At 36.4% G+C, this 15,323-nt stretch overlaps 1 protein-coding gene across 13 annotated transcripts in view; it reads left to right on the forward strand.

The window, feature by feature from the left end:
• The window catches only part of ryr3 (ryanodine receptor 3), a 134,713-nt gene that overhangs the window by 44,735 nt on the left and 74,655 nt on the right, over positions 1 to 15,323 (forward strand). For all 13 annotated transcript variants that reach the window (XM_015373714.1, XM_015373717.1, XM_015373724.1 and 10 more), the window contains 9 exons: positions 550 to 624; positions 1,045 to 1,201; positions 1,658 to 1,822; positions 3,772 to 3,893; positions 4,671 to 4,851; positions 8,260 to 8,395; positions 10,402 to 10,497; positions 10,706 to 10,824; positions 14,007 to 14,140. In XM_015373714.1, the coding sequence (XP_015229200.1) occupies positions 550 to 624; positions 1,045 to 1,201; positions 1,658 to 1,822; positions 3,772 to 3,893; positions 4,671 to 4,851; positions 8,260 to 8,395; positions 10,402 to 10,497; positions 10,706 to 10,824; positions 14,007 to 14,140 (1,185 nt within the window). The remainder of the gene's footprint in view (positions 1 to 549; positions 625 to 1,044; positions 1,202 to 1,657; positions 1,823 to 3,771; positions 3,894 to 4,670; positions 4,852 to 8,259; positions 8,396 to 10,401; positions 10,498 to 10,705; positions 10,825 to 14,006; positions 14,141 to 15,323) is intronic.

Below are 15,323 nucleotides of genomic sequence, written 5' to 3' on the forward strand. Positions count from 1 at the left end.
GGTCATGACTACAAGAATGGCACAGACACACATTCAACAAGGTGCTGTGAGATGTGCCTCTACCATTTGGACACACCATGTCTATTTTTAGAACAGAGGGAGAGAAGCATGGGGGTGGGATTGGATAATTCATTTTAAGCTTTGACTTTTCTCCTAGTGTGACCTTGAGATTTACCAGAAGCAGCTTTCTTTAAACACTCATTTTGTATTTTTTGAGACAGATCAAACACGCTGTGAGCTGACACCACAGGGTGATGTGTGTTTCCTTTTATCTCTGGGCTCAGTCACCCATATATCGCTGATCGACAGTGTTGCTGTGGGATATCAGGGCACACATGTCTCCTTTTGAAGAATGATGTGCTGTTGTCAGAGAGAGTGAATGCACCCCATATGTTAGTGTGTATTTATGTGTTTGAGCCAAACATCTTTAGAAATCAGGGTGATGAATGAAGAGTGCTTTTAGAGGAGAGGTTCTTCAGAGGTATGATGAATGACCTTGATGGCGGCATCTGCCGTCGAACTTACTGTTTGTCTTTCTGGCTTCCCCAGGATAGTCAACTATGAGACGGGTAAAGCAGGTGCCAAGGCAAGGTCCTTATGGCGGCTGGAGCCACTACGAATTAGGTACTACATCTTCTTGTATCCTTCCTATTTCAAATATATTTGTTTTGCATAAATTTATAATTTCTTCTCTTCCTTTCATGTATTATTTTTGCCATTAACACTAACAATTCCTAGAATTTTCTTGCTCCAAACGGGTTTTCCTGTCACATGTCGTTTATCTCTTTTTTTTGTTGAATATCTTATAACCTGTTGTAATTTTCTGTCCTAAAATACCGCAAGATTAGCAACCTTGCAACAGCGTTTTATATTTTTTTTAGAAAAGAATCTTTTGTACAGTAAGCAGTTACTTTCTTGCACTTCAAAGAATAAACTACGTTTGCAAGTTGCCTGTTGCCATATTAATCAGTAATGGGTCCTATAAACCTTCTTGTATGCACTGTAATTCACACTATGGTAAGATCAAGAATATTTCCTTTGCAGTTGGAGTGGAAGCCACATCCGCTGGGGACAGCCTTTTCGACTTCGTCACCTGACAACAGGTCACTACCTGGCCTTAACTGAGGACAGGGGACTGGTCCTGCAGGACCGGGAGAGGTCAGACACAGTTTCCACAACTTTCTGCTTTAGAGCATCAAAGGTAAGTAAATGCATAAAAACATCAATCGCCCACAGATTAGCAAAAATATAACCTTCTAAGTCTTCCTCTGTATGTATTGCATGTGAATTAAATCACGTGGGCCTACAAAATGTTTTTTTTTTGCACATGTCAAATTGATTGAACTGATTGCTTCAGTTTGATGTGTTTCACTTTTGTTAATATACTCCCAAATACCAAACTACTGAAATGAAAGAAGATTCATATTAATGATTTCTCTAGCTGTAATTCTTTGCTGCATTCTTTATAGCCACAATGGCATCACAATAGCAGCAAATAAACTATTAAACTGTCATGAGTTAAATGCACTTTGCTTTTGATTGTTTGGTTTGATTTAGAACTGAATAGCGTGCTCTGTATGCTTATTTTTGTTTTAATGCATTTGTTATTTTCTGTTTCACATGACAGCTTTCTTCATTCTCGTTTGAACCTACACAGGAAAAGCTGGAGCAGAGCCCCAAGCGGGACATTGAGGGTATGGGGGTGGCAGAGATAAAATATGGAGACTCGCTCTGCTTCATCATGCATGTAGCCACAGGTCTGTGGCTCTCCTACCAAGCGCCTGATGTCAAATCTACTCGACTGGGTCCTCTCAAGAGAAGAGTGAGCATTAGAACACTCAGAAGTTAACATAAAGAAAAACAATTCTAAATAAGTTTCTTTGGAGCAGATAATTACTCCAGAAACAATGAGCTCAGTTGGTTTGATGATTCTTTATAGGGATTTATTTTAGTTTTGTAACATCCTAAAACTATTTTTGCATATTAAACGTCTCACATTTGCTCACATCTCAAACATTAACATTAATGTATTTTATGCAAATTCTACCATATGCGATAGATCAACGCAAAACACAAGAGATGTAACCCTGAAGAATGCAGATTTCAATGTCATTTTTAAATCAAAATCTTTGATGCTGTGGCCTCTTTTCCAATTGATCCCACCTAAGTTAATTCAGACTGCTGGATTTACCTATAGGTGCATTTTATTTTGTCACCTACAAGGATTATTGCAAACTTCAAATTAGACTTTTAATGGCTTTCTCCTTGCAACTCTTCTGTGAAATCCAGATTTTTAGAGTCCATAACAACCAGATGTCTGCTTGATAACTGAGGTCCACCTGAATTGTGAATCTCTTCTGCTTCTCCAGTGCAATCATGACCTGTTGACAGTTTTATTTTTAATAAATAGGGCCATTCTTGGCATCTGGTCAGTTTAGATTGATGGTCATACAGTATCTAGGGTGATTCTCTCTCCTACTCTTTATATTCTCTACATACGTAATGGATAGAAGAGTGTTATGTGAATAATTTGAAGACTGTATTAGACAAGGCAAGGCAAGTTTATTTATAAAGCGAAATTCATTACAGAGACAATTCAAAGTGCTTTACATGAATTAAACAATAAAATGTAAGGAAAATAAAAGCAGAATAAAAGTAGGTAGTGAAGCAAATAAAACTATTGGAGCAGAGTAATGATAGAACTCAGGCTCTCAGCACTTTTAGCGTTCTGGAAGTTTGCTCATGTCTTGTTCGTGCTCTGGGTGTACGGCGTAAACTGGAACTAGAACACCTGAGGGGACTGGAAGGTTGATACACTGACAAAAATCTTTTATTATTAGTGCTGATATATTCGGTTATTTATATGCTAACAGAAGGATTTTTAATTCTATTTTCTGAGCTGCAGGGAAACAGTGGAAGCACTTCAGAAACGGGCTGATGTGCTCTACTTTCTTAATTCTAGTGAGAACACAGGCAACAGCATTTTGAAACAGCTGCAGCTGTCTGATTGACTTTTCAGGAAAACCTGTAAAAACACAGTTTCAGTAATAAATTCTGCTGTTTAAAAATACATGAAAGAGTTTTTTCTAGATCCTGCTTGCTTCCTTTAATCCTGGAAATGTTCTTCAGGTGATGTAAGGCGGACTTAGTAACTGCCTTTCTGTGCCTCTGAAGGTTCAGGTTGGAGTCCATCATGACACCAAGATTTCAGCCATAAAAGGTGGTTTCTAGCTGTAGGAGCAGAAGCTGTAAGCTAACTATAGTATAATCGACACACACTAAAAATCTCCACACCTTTATCCCTATGTGTTCTGTGCTTGTTAGTCTTAATGATGCTGTATCTGGTGTTCTAAAAACACTGATGTCTTCACAGAACATCTGTACCGTTTATGTAACACAATTAAACATAATTAGACTTTATTTATTGAAGTGAGTAGTGGATTGCAGTGGATTTTTATTGAGGTGCTAAACTTTTTAAATGCTTTTCTTTTTTTTCTGTTTTTTTAATGAAACCATTTACAGTTTTCCTTCCATGTCACATCTACTGCTTTGTGTCATTAAATTTGTATGAAATGCATTGTTTGTTTTTTTAATATGGAAAAAATGCCAAGAGTCCAGCTTGTTTTGAAGAAAGCCCTGCATGTACTCTGTAATACTGCTGTGTTAAACTGTTTTGTTATTAAGGCTCAGTGCAGTTTGACAAATCTTTTCCTTGCTGTCTTTCCTTTCCACCTTTTTCCATATCATCTGCTCACATGTTTTTCCCTTAAGGCTTGTCTTCATTCTGAAGGCCACATGGATGACGGGTTAACCCTGCAGCGTTGTCAACATGAAGAGTCTCGGGCTGCCAGAATCATCCGCAACACAACGCTTCTCTTTAACCGATTCATCAGGTGTGCAAAATATAATTCACCTGTGAGTGGAGGGATGCAAATTTCCCATTAAATCAAATTATCCACTTAAAACAAATTATACATCTCTGAGAGATTTTTTAAAGACATGCTGAAAACTTAAGCACCAGCTGACAGTGAAAGAGCACATCTAATAAAGACAATAAAGTCCTCTCCCTGATGGAACCATGTTGTTGAGCTGAAGCCTGAACACTGATCTCTTTTAGCCCTTTAGTCTTTCACACAGTCACACGTTGAACATCACCAATTGGAATCATGCTCTAGGCCTTTTGACTGAGTGAGAAACCAAAGCTACTGCCTGCTTCCTCAGTAGCCCTGCCTTGTGCTTATGTGCCAGCAACTACTTTACTAGACCCCAGTTCCAGCTTTAAAGAAAAACCACCATGACTGGATCCTATTTTCTTCCTTTTTGTCAAAGACCCCTCCATTCATCTGGGTGCCTGTCATGCCTACATATTAGGAGATGTCAGCCTCTCTGCTGTGGCTGTGACATATACTCCCCCCCTTCATCCCTCCCAGGTTTACGACAAAAGCTATTTTTAGCAAACCAACGGAAATCAGTTATTCAACATGAATGAACTTGTGGGTTAAACATTGTTAGTCATCACAGCCTCTCCTTGCATTCACATAGCTCCCAGTAGGATTGCTTTTATTGCCTTTTTGATATATAGGCCAATTTTAGAGCTATAATTGCTCATAATTCTTTCCTGAAAAAAAAAGTTTTAATTATTTTGTCTTGCGTCTGTCTCTCCATCCCAGAGACCTTGACTGCCTGAGCGTTAAAAACAGAACCCTTGTAGCGTTGCCTGTCGAGGAGGTGCTCCAAACACTCAACGACCTCATCACCTATTTCCAACTCCCTGATGTCGAGCTGGAGCATGAGGAGAGGCAGATAAAGCTGCGTTCACTCAAGAACAGACAGAATCTCTTCAAACAGGAAGTGAGTGTTACCATTACAGAAGCTTGAGCCGGTTCATCGAATATGACTTCTTAACAGAGGCAAGAACCTCTAGAATTGAGGCTGTTGTCAAAAAAAAAAAAAAATGCTCCAATACAGCCCACAAGAGATCAACCTCTGAACAGTACCATTCTGTTATATAGCCCTGTTGTTGTTTTAACTCTAAATTTTCTGAACCCTAGCAACACTCTAAGGTTTATAAAGCAAACCACTTGTTTCACAGTGGATTTGTGATAAACTAAAAGCTCAACCATGCATTTATAAACTGGTAGCTACCAGCATCTTTCATGAAGTCAACAAGACAAAGCATATCTGTAAATATGAAATACATTTTACAAAATATTTAGTGATTTTTTTGGCCCCTTGCTTTTTCTTTTTTTTTATTGCTTTTTTATTTTTTGTTTTTGTAATGGACTTTTATTGACTTCATGGTTTTTTATTATACATATTTATGTATAATGAAAACAAAGACCTTTTCTTTGTGTTGTTGCGCAAAATCTGCATATTATTTCCTTAAGAAGTTTTTTTTATGGAATTAAACGAAAAATCTATTTTTCTAAATAAACACATTTTCGTAAATGTATTTATTATTACATAAAAAAAAAACATAATAACTCATTTGTTTTTTATTTTTCTTAAAGAGTTATGTAGGCAAACTTAATTTAACTGGACCAAAAGTGTATCTCTGCATTATAGCTACTGCCTAATTTTATGTGGAATTAAGCATAACTATGACTAAAATGCAGCAATTTCTGTGATTTAAGCTGAGAGTGAGCAGCAACCTGCAGATTTGAAAGAGATAAAGAGCAGCTGATCTTTGGAGCCATTTCTCATTGCTATGCAGTATTTAGAGGCAATGCAACTAAAAGTGTCAGCAGTTTCATTGTTCATTGTTTCCCCAATGAAAGCATGAGAAACATTGATGCTGCTAAGCTTCTACAGCCCAAATTACTTTTATCAAATATACATTATACCAGCTGGTATATTGAGAATTTGTATGACGTCAAACATCCAAATTTTATTTGTTCTACAATGCTTTTAATAACATGACCTAATTGTAAGGAGATTAGATTTAATTAAATACCGTATCTTAAAATAGGACCATATCATATTTCGGCAGGTTTGAACCTTTTATTCTTTTAAGCATAATATGATAAAATAGGAGCCTCTGTGTGGTTCCTGATATATTGCCTTCTGGAAGTTAATTGGTCAATGTACAAAGCTGACTCACAGTTTTTGATGCCATTATAAATCATCTGAGATTTCCATTTAGTCCTCTTAACACACTCAGTTTTGCATATGAGATTACTGTAGATAATTCTCTGTGGCATAAATCAGTTTGACACTTTGGAGGAAAGAGAGATGCATCTATGATAGTGTCGCACTAATGGAAATTTTGAAACAGATTTCCCAGTTGAAGCTCTACAACTAATTAATGAGAGCTTGTCTTTGATAAGAAAGCTCTTAATATTTGAACAAGTTATATTTTGAGGTCATTCAACATAAAACAATATATACATAAATGAATAAATAAATAAATAAAAGATTTTGCAAACTGTTGTCAAGTATTTGATGGCAAAAATTATTTTCTGAAGTTCTTACTGAATGGTGTAGCAACATTAAAGGACATTTCATAATAAAACTGGTAGGTGGTCTACCCAGCCAATGACACACACAAACACACCCCCACTTCTCACAAACACATATAAAAAAGATCACATAGAAACAAAAAGATCCCCGGTGACAATAGATTTTATTTACATATTATTTATATGCACACATTTTTTTTTATTTCTAAGGGTACTTTACACCTCTAATCTTTCATCAGAGTGTCTTTCCCAAATTATCTTTAAGGATGTGTCATATTGTATACATTTTTATGGAATTTTATTAACTCTTAGGGTATTTTCTAGAGCTTTTTTTCTCCTCTGTTTGTTATGTGTACGTTTTATGATACTGAACACACACTGGAATCTTTTGCAACAAAGTGTAAAGTAGTTTAAATGAGCGCTAGCTGTTTCAGGTCTATAGTTGTAGTTATTATCTGGAAAAAGGTAGACTACTACTAAGCCTCAGAGTCAGTCCCTGCATTAAAAGGGGGGAGTCCTTCGAGGTTTGTTCACAAATGATGGTAGAATGGACAGGGAGATGCAGAGATCTCAGTTTTACTTAGCTGAGCCCAGGGTTATTGATCCTTTCCACATCACGACCCTCACCTATGCTCACGAGATTTAACTTAACTAAGAGAAAGAACAAGACCTTGGATAAACGAGGCTGATGTTTGTTTCCTCCATAGGATTCCTCGAATAAAAGCTGATGCTCATCCACATCAAAGGGAGTCTGCTAAGAGGATTTAGGGATCTCGCCATGATTCCTATAGGATGCCTCTATTTAGAGGTCTTCCTAGTATATCCTACTGGCTGGAGATACTGGCCCAGTATCTCCAGCCAGTAGGATATACTAGAGAGCAGTTAGTTAAATGAGAGCAGTTAGGTTTGTCCCGGTATTACTGGGACAAACCTAACTGCTCTCATTTGACCTAGGGATACCCCAGTATTACACAGATTGAGCTGAGGAATGTAACTTGAGGGATGTCTTTGTTTCAATCCTATCTGTTTTTGATTAGAAGAACTTTCCTTAGCTCAGAAAGCTGGATTGATAATGTATACAGTATGTAACAACGGCAGCCATACTTGTACCTCTTCAAAGCACTCCTATATGTCTTGAAGTACTTTAGTGACGCAATATGGGCCTTTCAGGAATATCCATATCTTTATCTCTCTTTCTTAAATGATTCTTCGGGTATTTCTGATGATATATTGACTCAGGCTTTTGAATTGTATTCAACAATATTTTTTAAACACTACCGTTATGAAATAGTTGGCTCTTGAGTATAATTTTTATTTTGTATTTGGGCTGCACAATATATCTTTAATGTATCACTTAAAAAAAAGCAAAATGATAAAAATGTATAAAGTAAAAAAGTGCTTTGACTGCAATAAATGTAATTTTTTTCTACCATGCTCTTAATATCTGAAGTATATTAGTTTTTTATTGTAGCATAAAACGTTTTGGAAGGTAAAGAGGAACTGCTCATTATCTAGAGTCTATGTGTGCCATTAATCCAAGGCATAAATATATTTTTTATGTTTATTTGTCATAAGCATGGCACCATTGTGATAATAAAATTCTTTATCTCCCTTTTTTCACATAGCTTAATCTTTACAGGATTCTGGAGGAGCTGATTGTAACTTAACTTTATAGTTAAGATAAAAGATGATGGAGATACACCAATAACATTAATTACACAAGTGGAAAAACAAATGAGACCTTTTACTATTATGTGTGCTATAGTTGTTTTAATGTCTTTGATTTCTGTGTGTTTCTTAGGGCATGCTGACCCTTGTGTCCAACTGCATTGACCGGCTAAACGTCTATAACAGTGCGGCCCATTTTGGGGAGTGTGCTGGGTCAGAGGCAGGAGCAGCTTGGAAAGACATTCTTAACCTGCTGTATGAGCTGCTGGGTAAGAGCTGGTCCCAATTGTCCCTCATACACACAAATATATATAGTATCTACGTATAAGCATACTTAGAGTCGGTCTTTACTGTAATAAGTCTCAGAGATTCAATTCATTTCAAAAATACTTTATTAATCCCAAAGAAAATTAAATGTTTGTATACTAGATATGAGTTGCTGAGAAATAGGGTAACTGTGAAAATTGTTTCCCTGCTGTTCTAACAGCTAATAAGAACTTTACAGACACTTCAATTACTGTACATACAGACATGTTCTCAAAATAAAAAAGAAAAAAAAATAATCACCTTCGTACTAACGCCCACTGATTGTTTGAGTAGAGATGAATTTAGGAAAAATGTTTTTTTGACCCTGACTGTTGACTGGCCCATGAGAAACTCAGAAATCCACCATTTCTATAACCATAAAGTGCATAAAAAGAGCACACTTTTTGTCTTAATCCGGTTGTGAGTAAAGAGGACAAAACATTAAATAGTTTCAACATAAGTTTCAAATGGATGTCAGATATATCTAACATCTTAATCGCAAACTGTATCTTTTGTATCTTATGTTAAAACATGACTGCTTTTATCATGATATAAGAACATAATAGAAAGATAAAACAAAAGCAGATTACAAGAATGCTCAACTAAAAACAAAAATACATGTTATCTTTGATCATTTTTCCCATTAATCAATCGATCAATTAATCGATCGATCAGTCAATCAATCAATCAATTAATCATTCTTTGTCAAGCTTTCTACACACTCAAAGTAACCAAAATTCTTGCACAGGTCAATAGAATCTTCTCAGTTTCTGAGTATTTAAATCTTGGCATTCCTCATTCCTTTCACAGTACACATGAGGAAAGCTTTCTAATTGTACATATTGCTCATATGAAATGTGAAAGCCTGTTTAAAATGTGATCCCTGTAATTAGTCATTTTTGAATTAATTACAAATAAAATAGGGAAAAACTTCCCCTGATGCAAATATAAACAAATGAAGGCTGATGATAGCAGGATAACCAGACCAAAATATTCTTTTTTCTTTTATGGCAGCTCTAAGGAAAAATCTGACTCAGCTTGTTGTTTCTTTACAAAAATTGACAAAAAAGAGGCCAGTCGGACAAAGCTCTCATCAGTGCATCTCGGGAGTAACACCTGAAAATGATATGCCCTCTAGACAGAAAGATGCTGTGTGCTTCCAAACATAGCACACTGTTTGGCACACAGAAACCACACAGAGGACCTGCATGTCATCAGTGAATGTCAATTTTTATCATTATCTTGTCTTTTATTATGTATTGTTTGCTCTTGCCATGTTTTCCACATGACCCCGTGTCATCAGCTCTCATGTTCGACCATAACTCTTAACCTCTTTCACACTCTGTAATAAGCTATCCATGACATATTACCTCACCAAACCGGTCCAGGATGCATATTGCATATTTTTACTCTTGGTTAATGTCTGTACATCCTTCTACCTTATGCAAAGTTTATCTTTCATCATCTCAAACTGAAGCCCTTCTACCCTTCAAGAATGTCCTTCATGCTCATATTAATACTGATTTCCCCTCCTGAGTGAAATTAGTCTTCCAGCCACGTCTCCCTCTCTCACGTCCCTGTTCACTCCTCCACACATCTGATGTAGCGCAGCGCTAACTGGATTTAAGACGTCCTCTTCCTTTCTTCCTTGTCTGTCTGCATCCCATGACCCTGTCTTTTGCAGCTAGGTCATTCATTAGGTGGGTTTATTTCTCAGCAAGTGTTGATGTCTTCTCCTTTCCCTCCCTCTTTTGTATACCATAAACACCTTTAGAAATTAATATGTATAAGAATGTCAAAGCACAACCTCTTACTTAAATGGTTTTGGCATTAATTTAAGGCGTCTCTATTTGGATGACCTTGTTATATTACATAAGGTATCACATTAGTGCTAAATCGGACCCATCAAACCTGTTTTTTTTTTCCCCAATGCAAGGTTTCACTCACCCACACCTCTTTTGACTTATAGCGGCACTAATCAGAGGAAACCGGAACAACTGTACCCAGTTCTCAAACAATTTGGATTGGCTGGTGAGCAAGTTGGAAAGATTAGAGTCTTCTTCAGGTAAAATCTCTTTCCTATGAGAGTAAAAAAAACTTTAAAATGTACAATAGCTGAGTCAAATTCTCTTCCTTTAATGAATCTCTCAGCTGTTGTTAGCTTTTATATGTTAGCTATTGATCCATGCATGTTGTCTTTTTGAAAAATGTCCAATGCTTTGTCTTTCCCTTTAGCTAGTGTTAATTAATTGATGAATTTTGTGGCTGTGTAGGCATCTTAGAAGTTCTGCACTGCATCCTAATCGAGAGCCCCGAGGCACTTAATATCATCCAGAAAGGACACATTAAGTCTATCATATCACTGCTCTACAAACATGGTCGCAACCACAAGGTAAGCATTTTCAACCATACTGGGGTAGTGCTGCTGTGGGATATTATTGCACTATATAATACCCCTCTAGGGTTTATTGTTGACACAAGTAAATGCAAGGTAAAATACAAAACAATCTGTTCAGAGGCTGCATAGTTCTGGGGTTTTCTCTCTTTTAAAACTCTGAAGTGGGATTTCTTTTTTTAGGAATTAGTGTTTCATTTTTAAGTATACAGACAGGAAATAGGATTGCAGAGAGAGGGAGACATATGGCAATGGTTCCAGGTGGGAGTCACACCTGTGATAGCCTTTTTGAGCACTAAGGCATACATGGGTTGCACATTTAACCCCTGCACTACAGCCATGCCTGAAGTTGGATTTTTAATTTAGATTCCACTGGCATCTGTTATTTTAGGTGATTTAAAGTAAGCTTGGTTTATCATTAAATGCAGAAAACTGCATTTAGTGTTGACCAGTAACACAGAACGCACATTGGCTGGCACTTTTAAGTCAGTTGTACATTACATTTTCCTTTAATCTAGGTGCTAACAGTCTGCACAATTTTATTCTATTAAATCTTGATCTATTGTCAGGTCATCTTTAATTCAGCCACGGTTGTTCTCTGTTAATTTTGATGTGTACAAAAAAATAATGTAAATTAATCAGCTGTCAAATTTACACACGGTACAATATTGACTTTTAAGACATGCACTGTTCAACACTAAGTAAGTTTTCAACCTTCATTAAATCTTTTCATAACAAATGTGATTATACATCGACTTACAGCTAGTTGATTGACACCTCGGTCATTGCCTGAGGGGGTCTGTGTCACTTTCACCAGCAGTAAGCACCTTTGAGGAGGTTGGCAGTAACCCTGCCACACAAAACAACTAGAAATATGCTGACTGCATTAGGGCATACGTCACTTCCCCCTTCCGCCATTTTTTAAAAAGACGGAAGTCAATGCATCTAGATCTTAAGCATCATCATATGACATTGTTTCACCACGAATAGATTCATTACCTTACCGCTACTGAAAGTTCTTCAGAACTGCTTTAAGTTTAAAGTTGTTAATATGAGCAAATGACAAGCAAGTCCTTTAGTGGTATGATTATGAAGATTTTAGTTAAGAGATGTATTTTGGAAAATCATATTTAAGCTACTTTGGAGTTTTGTCAAACTGCTTTTAATTTTCATTTTGTTTATTGATTTTTCTTTTTAAAGTGGCAGTGTTTCCATCCTTTAGTATGATTTTCTTCAATTCCTCATAAGCTTCATCAAAATGACGGGGCATCCAACCTTTTCATTACAGCATTAGTAATTAATTAATTGAACTTTATTGATCTCACATTGAAGAAATTTACCATGCATTCAACCCATCCCCTTGGAGAGCAGTGGGCTGCCATTGTGCGGCACCTGGGAAGCAGTGTGGGGTTCAGGGTCTTGCTCAGGGATTCAGAGTGCCAGTCTGTGGAAGTGGTGCTCGAACTCAGAACCTCAGGATTCCAAGCTCTATGCTCTAACCACTAGGCCACCACTCCCCTTAAATTCTCTGAATAACCCCACGGTCTCTTGAAGAAAGCTGTGGATGCACACTTTCCTAGATTACTTACTGTACACCTGGTTTGAGATAGTAGCACCTCCTTGGCCTGTTTTGGCCTTTCAGGAATGGAACATTTTTATATGTACTGATAATACAAAGTCAAGCCTGTTATTATCTCATATCCTGTATTTCCCACCTCTGTTTTTGTGAAACAGTAGATAACCAGATGCTCCTCTAAATGACATAAAAATTGTTGTTGTATTGTGTAGGCCCATTTATTCAAGTTTTATCTTAATACTCCTTATTATAAAGCTAAGTATTTGTAGTTCTCTATCTATTAGTAGGATGTTTCTTTTTTTTTAAATAGGATTACACAATTTAAGCCATGCAAGTAACAGCAGCTGTTAAAATGGGATTTCATATGATAACCTGGTGTATCTTTATTATATCCTTACCTAAAGTCTAAGTCCAATTCACATATTATTCAGAACAAATGTTCCTTATAATGCTGAGTTAATCTTCTCTTCAGGTACTTTAACCAGTGAACCTCCTTACCTGGCAGCAGAGATGGCAAAAGTACTCACTTTCCGTACTTGAGTAAAAGTACAGATACTTGTGTTAAAAAATACTCTGGTAAAAGTGGAAAAACGTCTTTACTCAAGTAAAAGTAACAAAGTACAGGCTTGTAAATTTACTTAAAGTATAAAAGTAAAAGTAGAAACCACTTTTTTAATGCCGTTGCCTACATTTTAAATGGATGTCTGCCAATAGGACTAGATCTCCGTTGTGTTCATTTTCAATCATCTCGTCGTCCATGCTACTATGCTAACGCCACCGCCACCAAGCTGCAATGATTTGCCGCGAATGAATACCACCGAATCTGTCGATTCATCTTGTAGTGGTGCGTCAAATGCAACGTAGATTCCCATCTACCAGTAATTAGATTGAATTTGGTATTGATGACGTCAAAAATAATAACGGTAACTCCATTGAAATGATTCAAAACTAAAGTAACGAGCCAATTTTTAAAAATGTAAGGAGTAGAAAGTACAGATATTTGTGTAAAAATGTAAGGAGTAGAAGTAAAAAGTCGCCATAAAAATAAGTAGTAAAGTAAAGTAAAAATATCAGAAACATCTACTTGAGTACAGTAACGAAGTATTTGTACTTCGTTACTTCCCATCTCTGCCTGGCAGAGTGTTTATTTGATGTTAGGTTGTGGTGTCTCCCTCACATAAAAAAAGACTGTTTACCATTGTGATAAAACCCCACATTAGACAGTTGGCCAGGCCAGGACATAAATCTGCCTGAATGTCTCATTTTTCGACTGAAGCAGAAGAAAAAGGACAATGATTAAGTGGCCTGTCACCCCTTTCTGCGCCTCCCAGGCCATTTAATTCTGCACTTTTGTTAAGTGAATGTTATTAGGCATGTTTACCTCATAGAAGTACAGTGGAGTAATTATCCAATGGCTAAATTAAAACTGTCTGCCCCTAGAGTAGCAACCTGGATGGTAATTTGCGACACAATTCAGGCCATTTATAGGAATGTCTATGTATTTATTGACTTAATAGAAAAAATTAGGTTAACATTTATTCAGCTTCGAGGAACGTGTTTTGCCTTTTAATATGTCTCTTCCTGTTGGTTTTGCTGTTTACAGATTCTAGATGTGCTCTGTTCCCTGTGTGTGTGCAATGGTGTAGCTGTGCGAACCAATCAGAACCTCATTTGTGATCATTTGCTGCCCAAAAGAGATTTGCTTTTGCAAACCCAGCTGGTCAATGATGTCCAGAGGTAAGAAAACTGTCCATTCACTATGCCGTCCAATGTCATGATACTTTACCTCAGAAATTGTCCATCTAAAGTGGTGGGAAGTAAAAAAGGAATTGTAACTTGGATCACCCCAAGAGATTGTATACAGTCAACATACACAAGGATAGATGAGCTGTAATCATACTTTAGCTTATGTTAAAAATCTTTATTGTTTAAAGCCTTTTAACCTTTTTGTTCTAAAGCCCAAAATTCCATTCTTTTGTTAAAGACACAAAAAGTGTTTGTTTTCATCAGAGATTTATTCAAAGATAAAACTGCTCTCAAAAGATTTCTTAAACAAAATACTCAAAAACTTACATTAACATTACAGAGTTGAAAAGTCAATTTTTTTTAAACAAAAAATCTGCCTACTGGTACAGTATATTTTCCCAAACAGGTTACACAGAATGCAGCCATTTGCAAGTCTTGGGTAGCGAAGCTTGTATTTTATGCCAGTATCTCCATCAACTCTTTTTGGTAGGGAATTCACTATTTTCTCAACCCATGGTTTTTCACCTTTTACCTTCCTTTATCACTTATTTTCCACAAAAATCCAGTCTCTAAAGCTTCTATTTCTACAGCACTCATCCTTCTCCATCTTTTTGTTAAGAAGTTATATCTTGGTAATAATTGATTTCAGGTTATGTTTAGCTGAAACACAGTCATTTTTCTAGTCTTTCACTGCCACTATGTATGCAAGGGTTTTAACTACAGATCAATATATAATGCAGTTTACGTAATAACACAAGTTCTCCCCGAATATTGGGATTTTCTTAAAACCTCAAAAAAATTATTTGAATGAAATGATCATAATTTAGAGGTATAAAAATGATTGAATTCAGCTATGCATTAAAATTAACATTTCATTTCATATTTACTTGTGTTATAAAGGCGACTATTGGTGTAACTGCAGTGCTCTAAAATCCAATTTCCATTTAGTTTCATGGAGTGAAGGTTCATTTTTTGTACAAAAAGTACAAAAATAAAGACTAAAAACTTTTTTTTTTTTAAACAAGATACCTAATAAACAATACAATGTTTAAAATTAAACACAACTAATTTAGGAAATATTTTAAATAAACTGGTACAGGGCAGACCGCGATCCGGATACGGACCCACCTGCTCAGTGTATTCTCATTATCAGTTCGTATGAAAAGTTATGCAC

Source organism: Cyprinodon variegatus, unplaced genomic scaffold, assembly GCF_000732505.1.
Source record: "Cyprinodon variegatus isolate N-32 unplaced genomic scaffold, C_variegatus-1.0 Scaffold91, whole genome shotgun sequence".
NCBI lineage: Eukaryota > Metazoa > Chordata > Actinopteri > Cyprinodontiformes > Cyprinodontidae > Cyprinodon > Cyprinodon variegatus.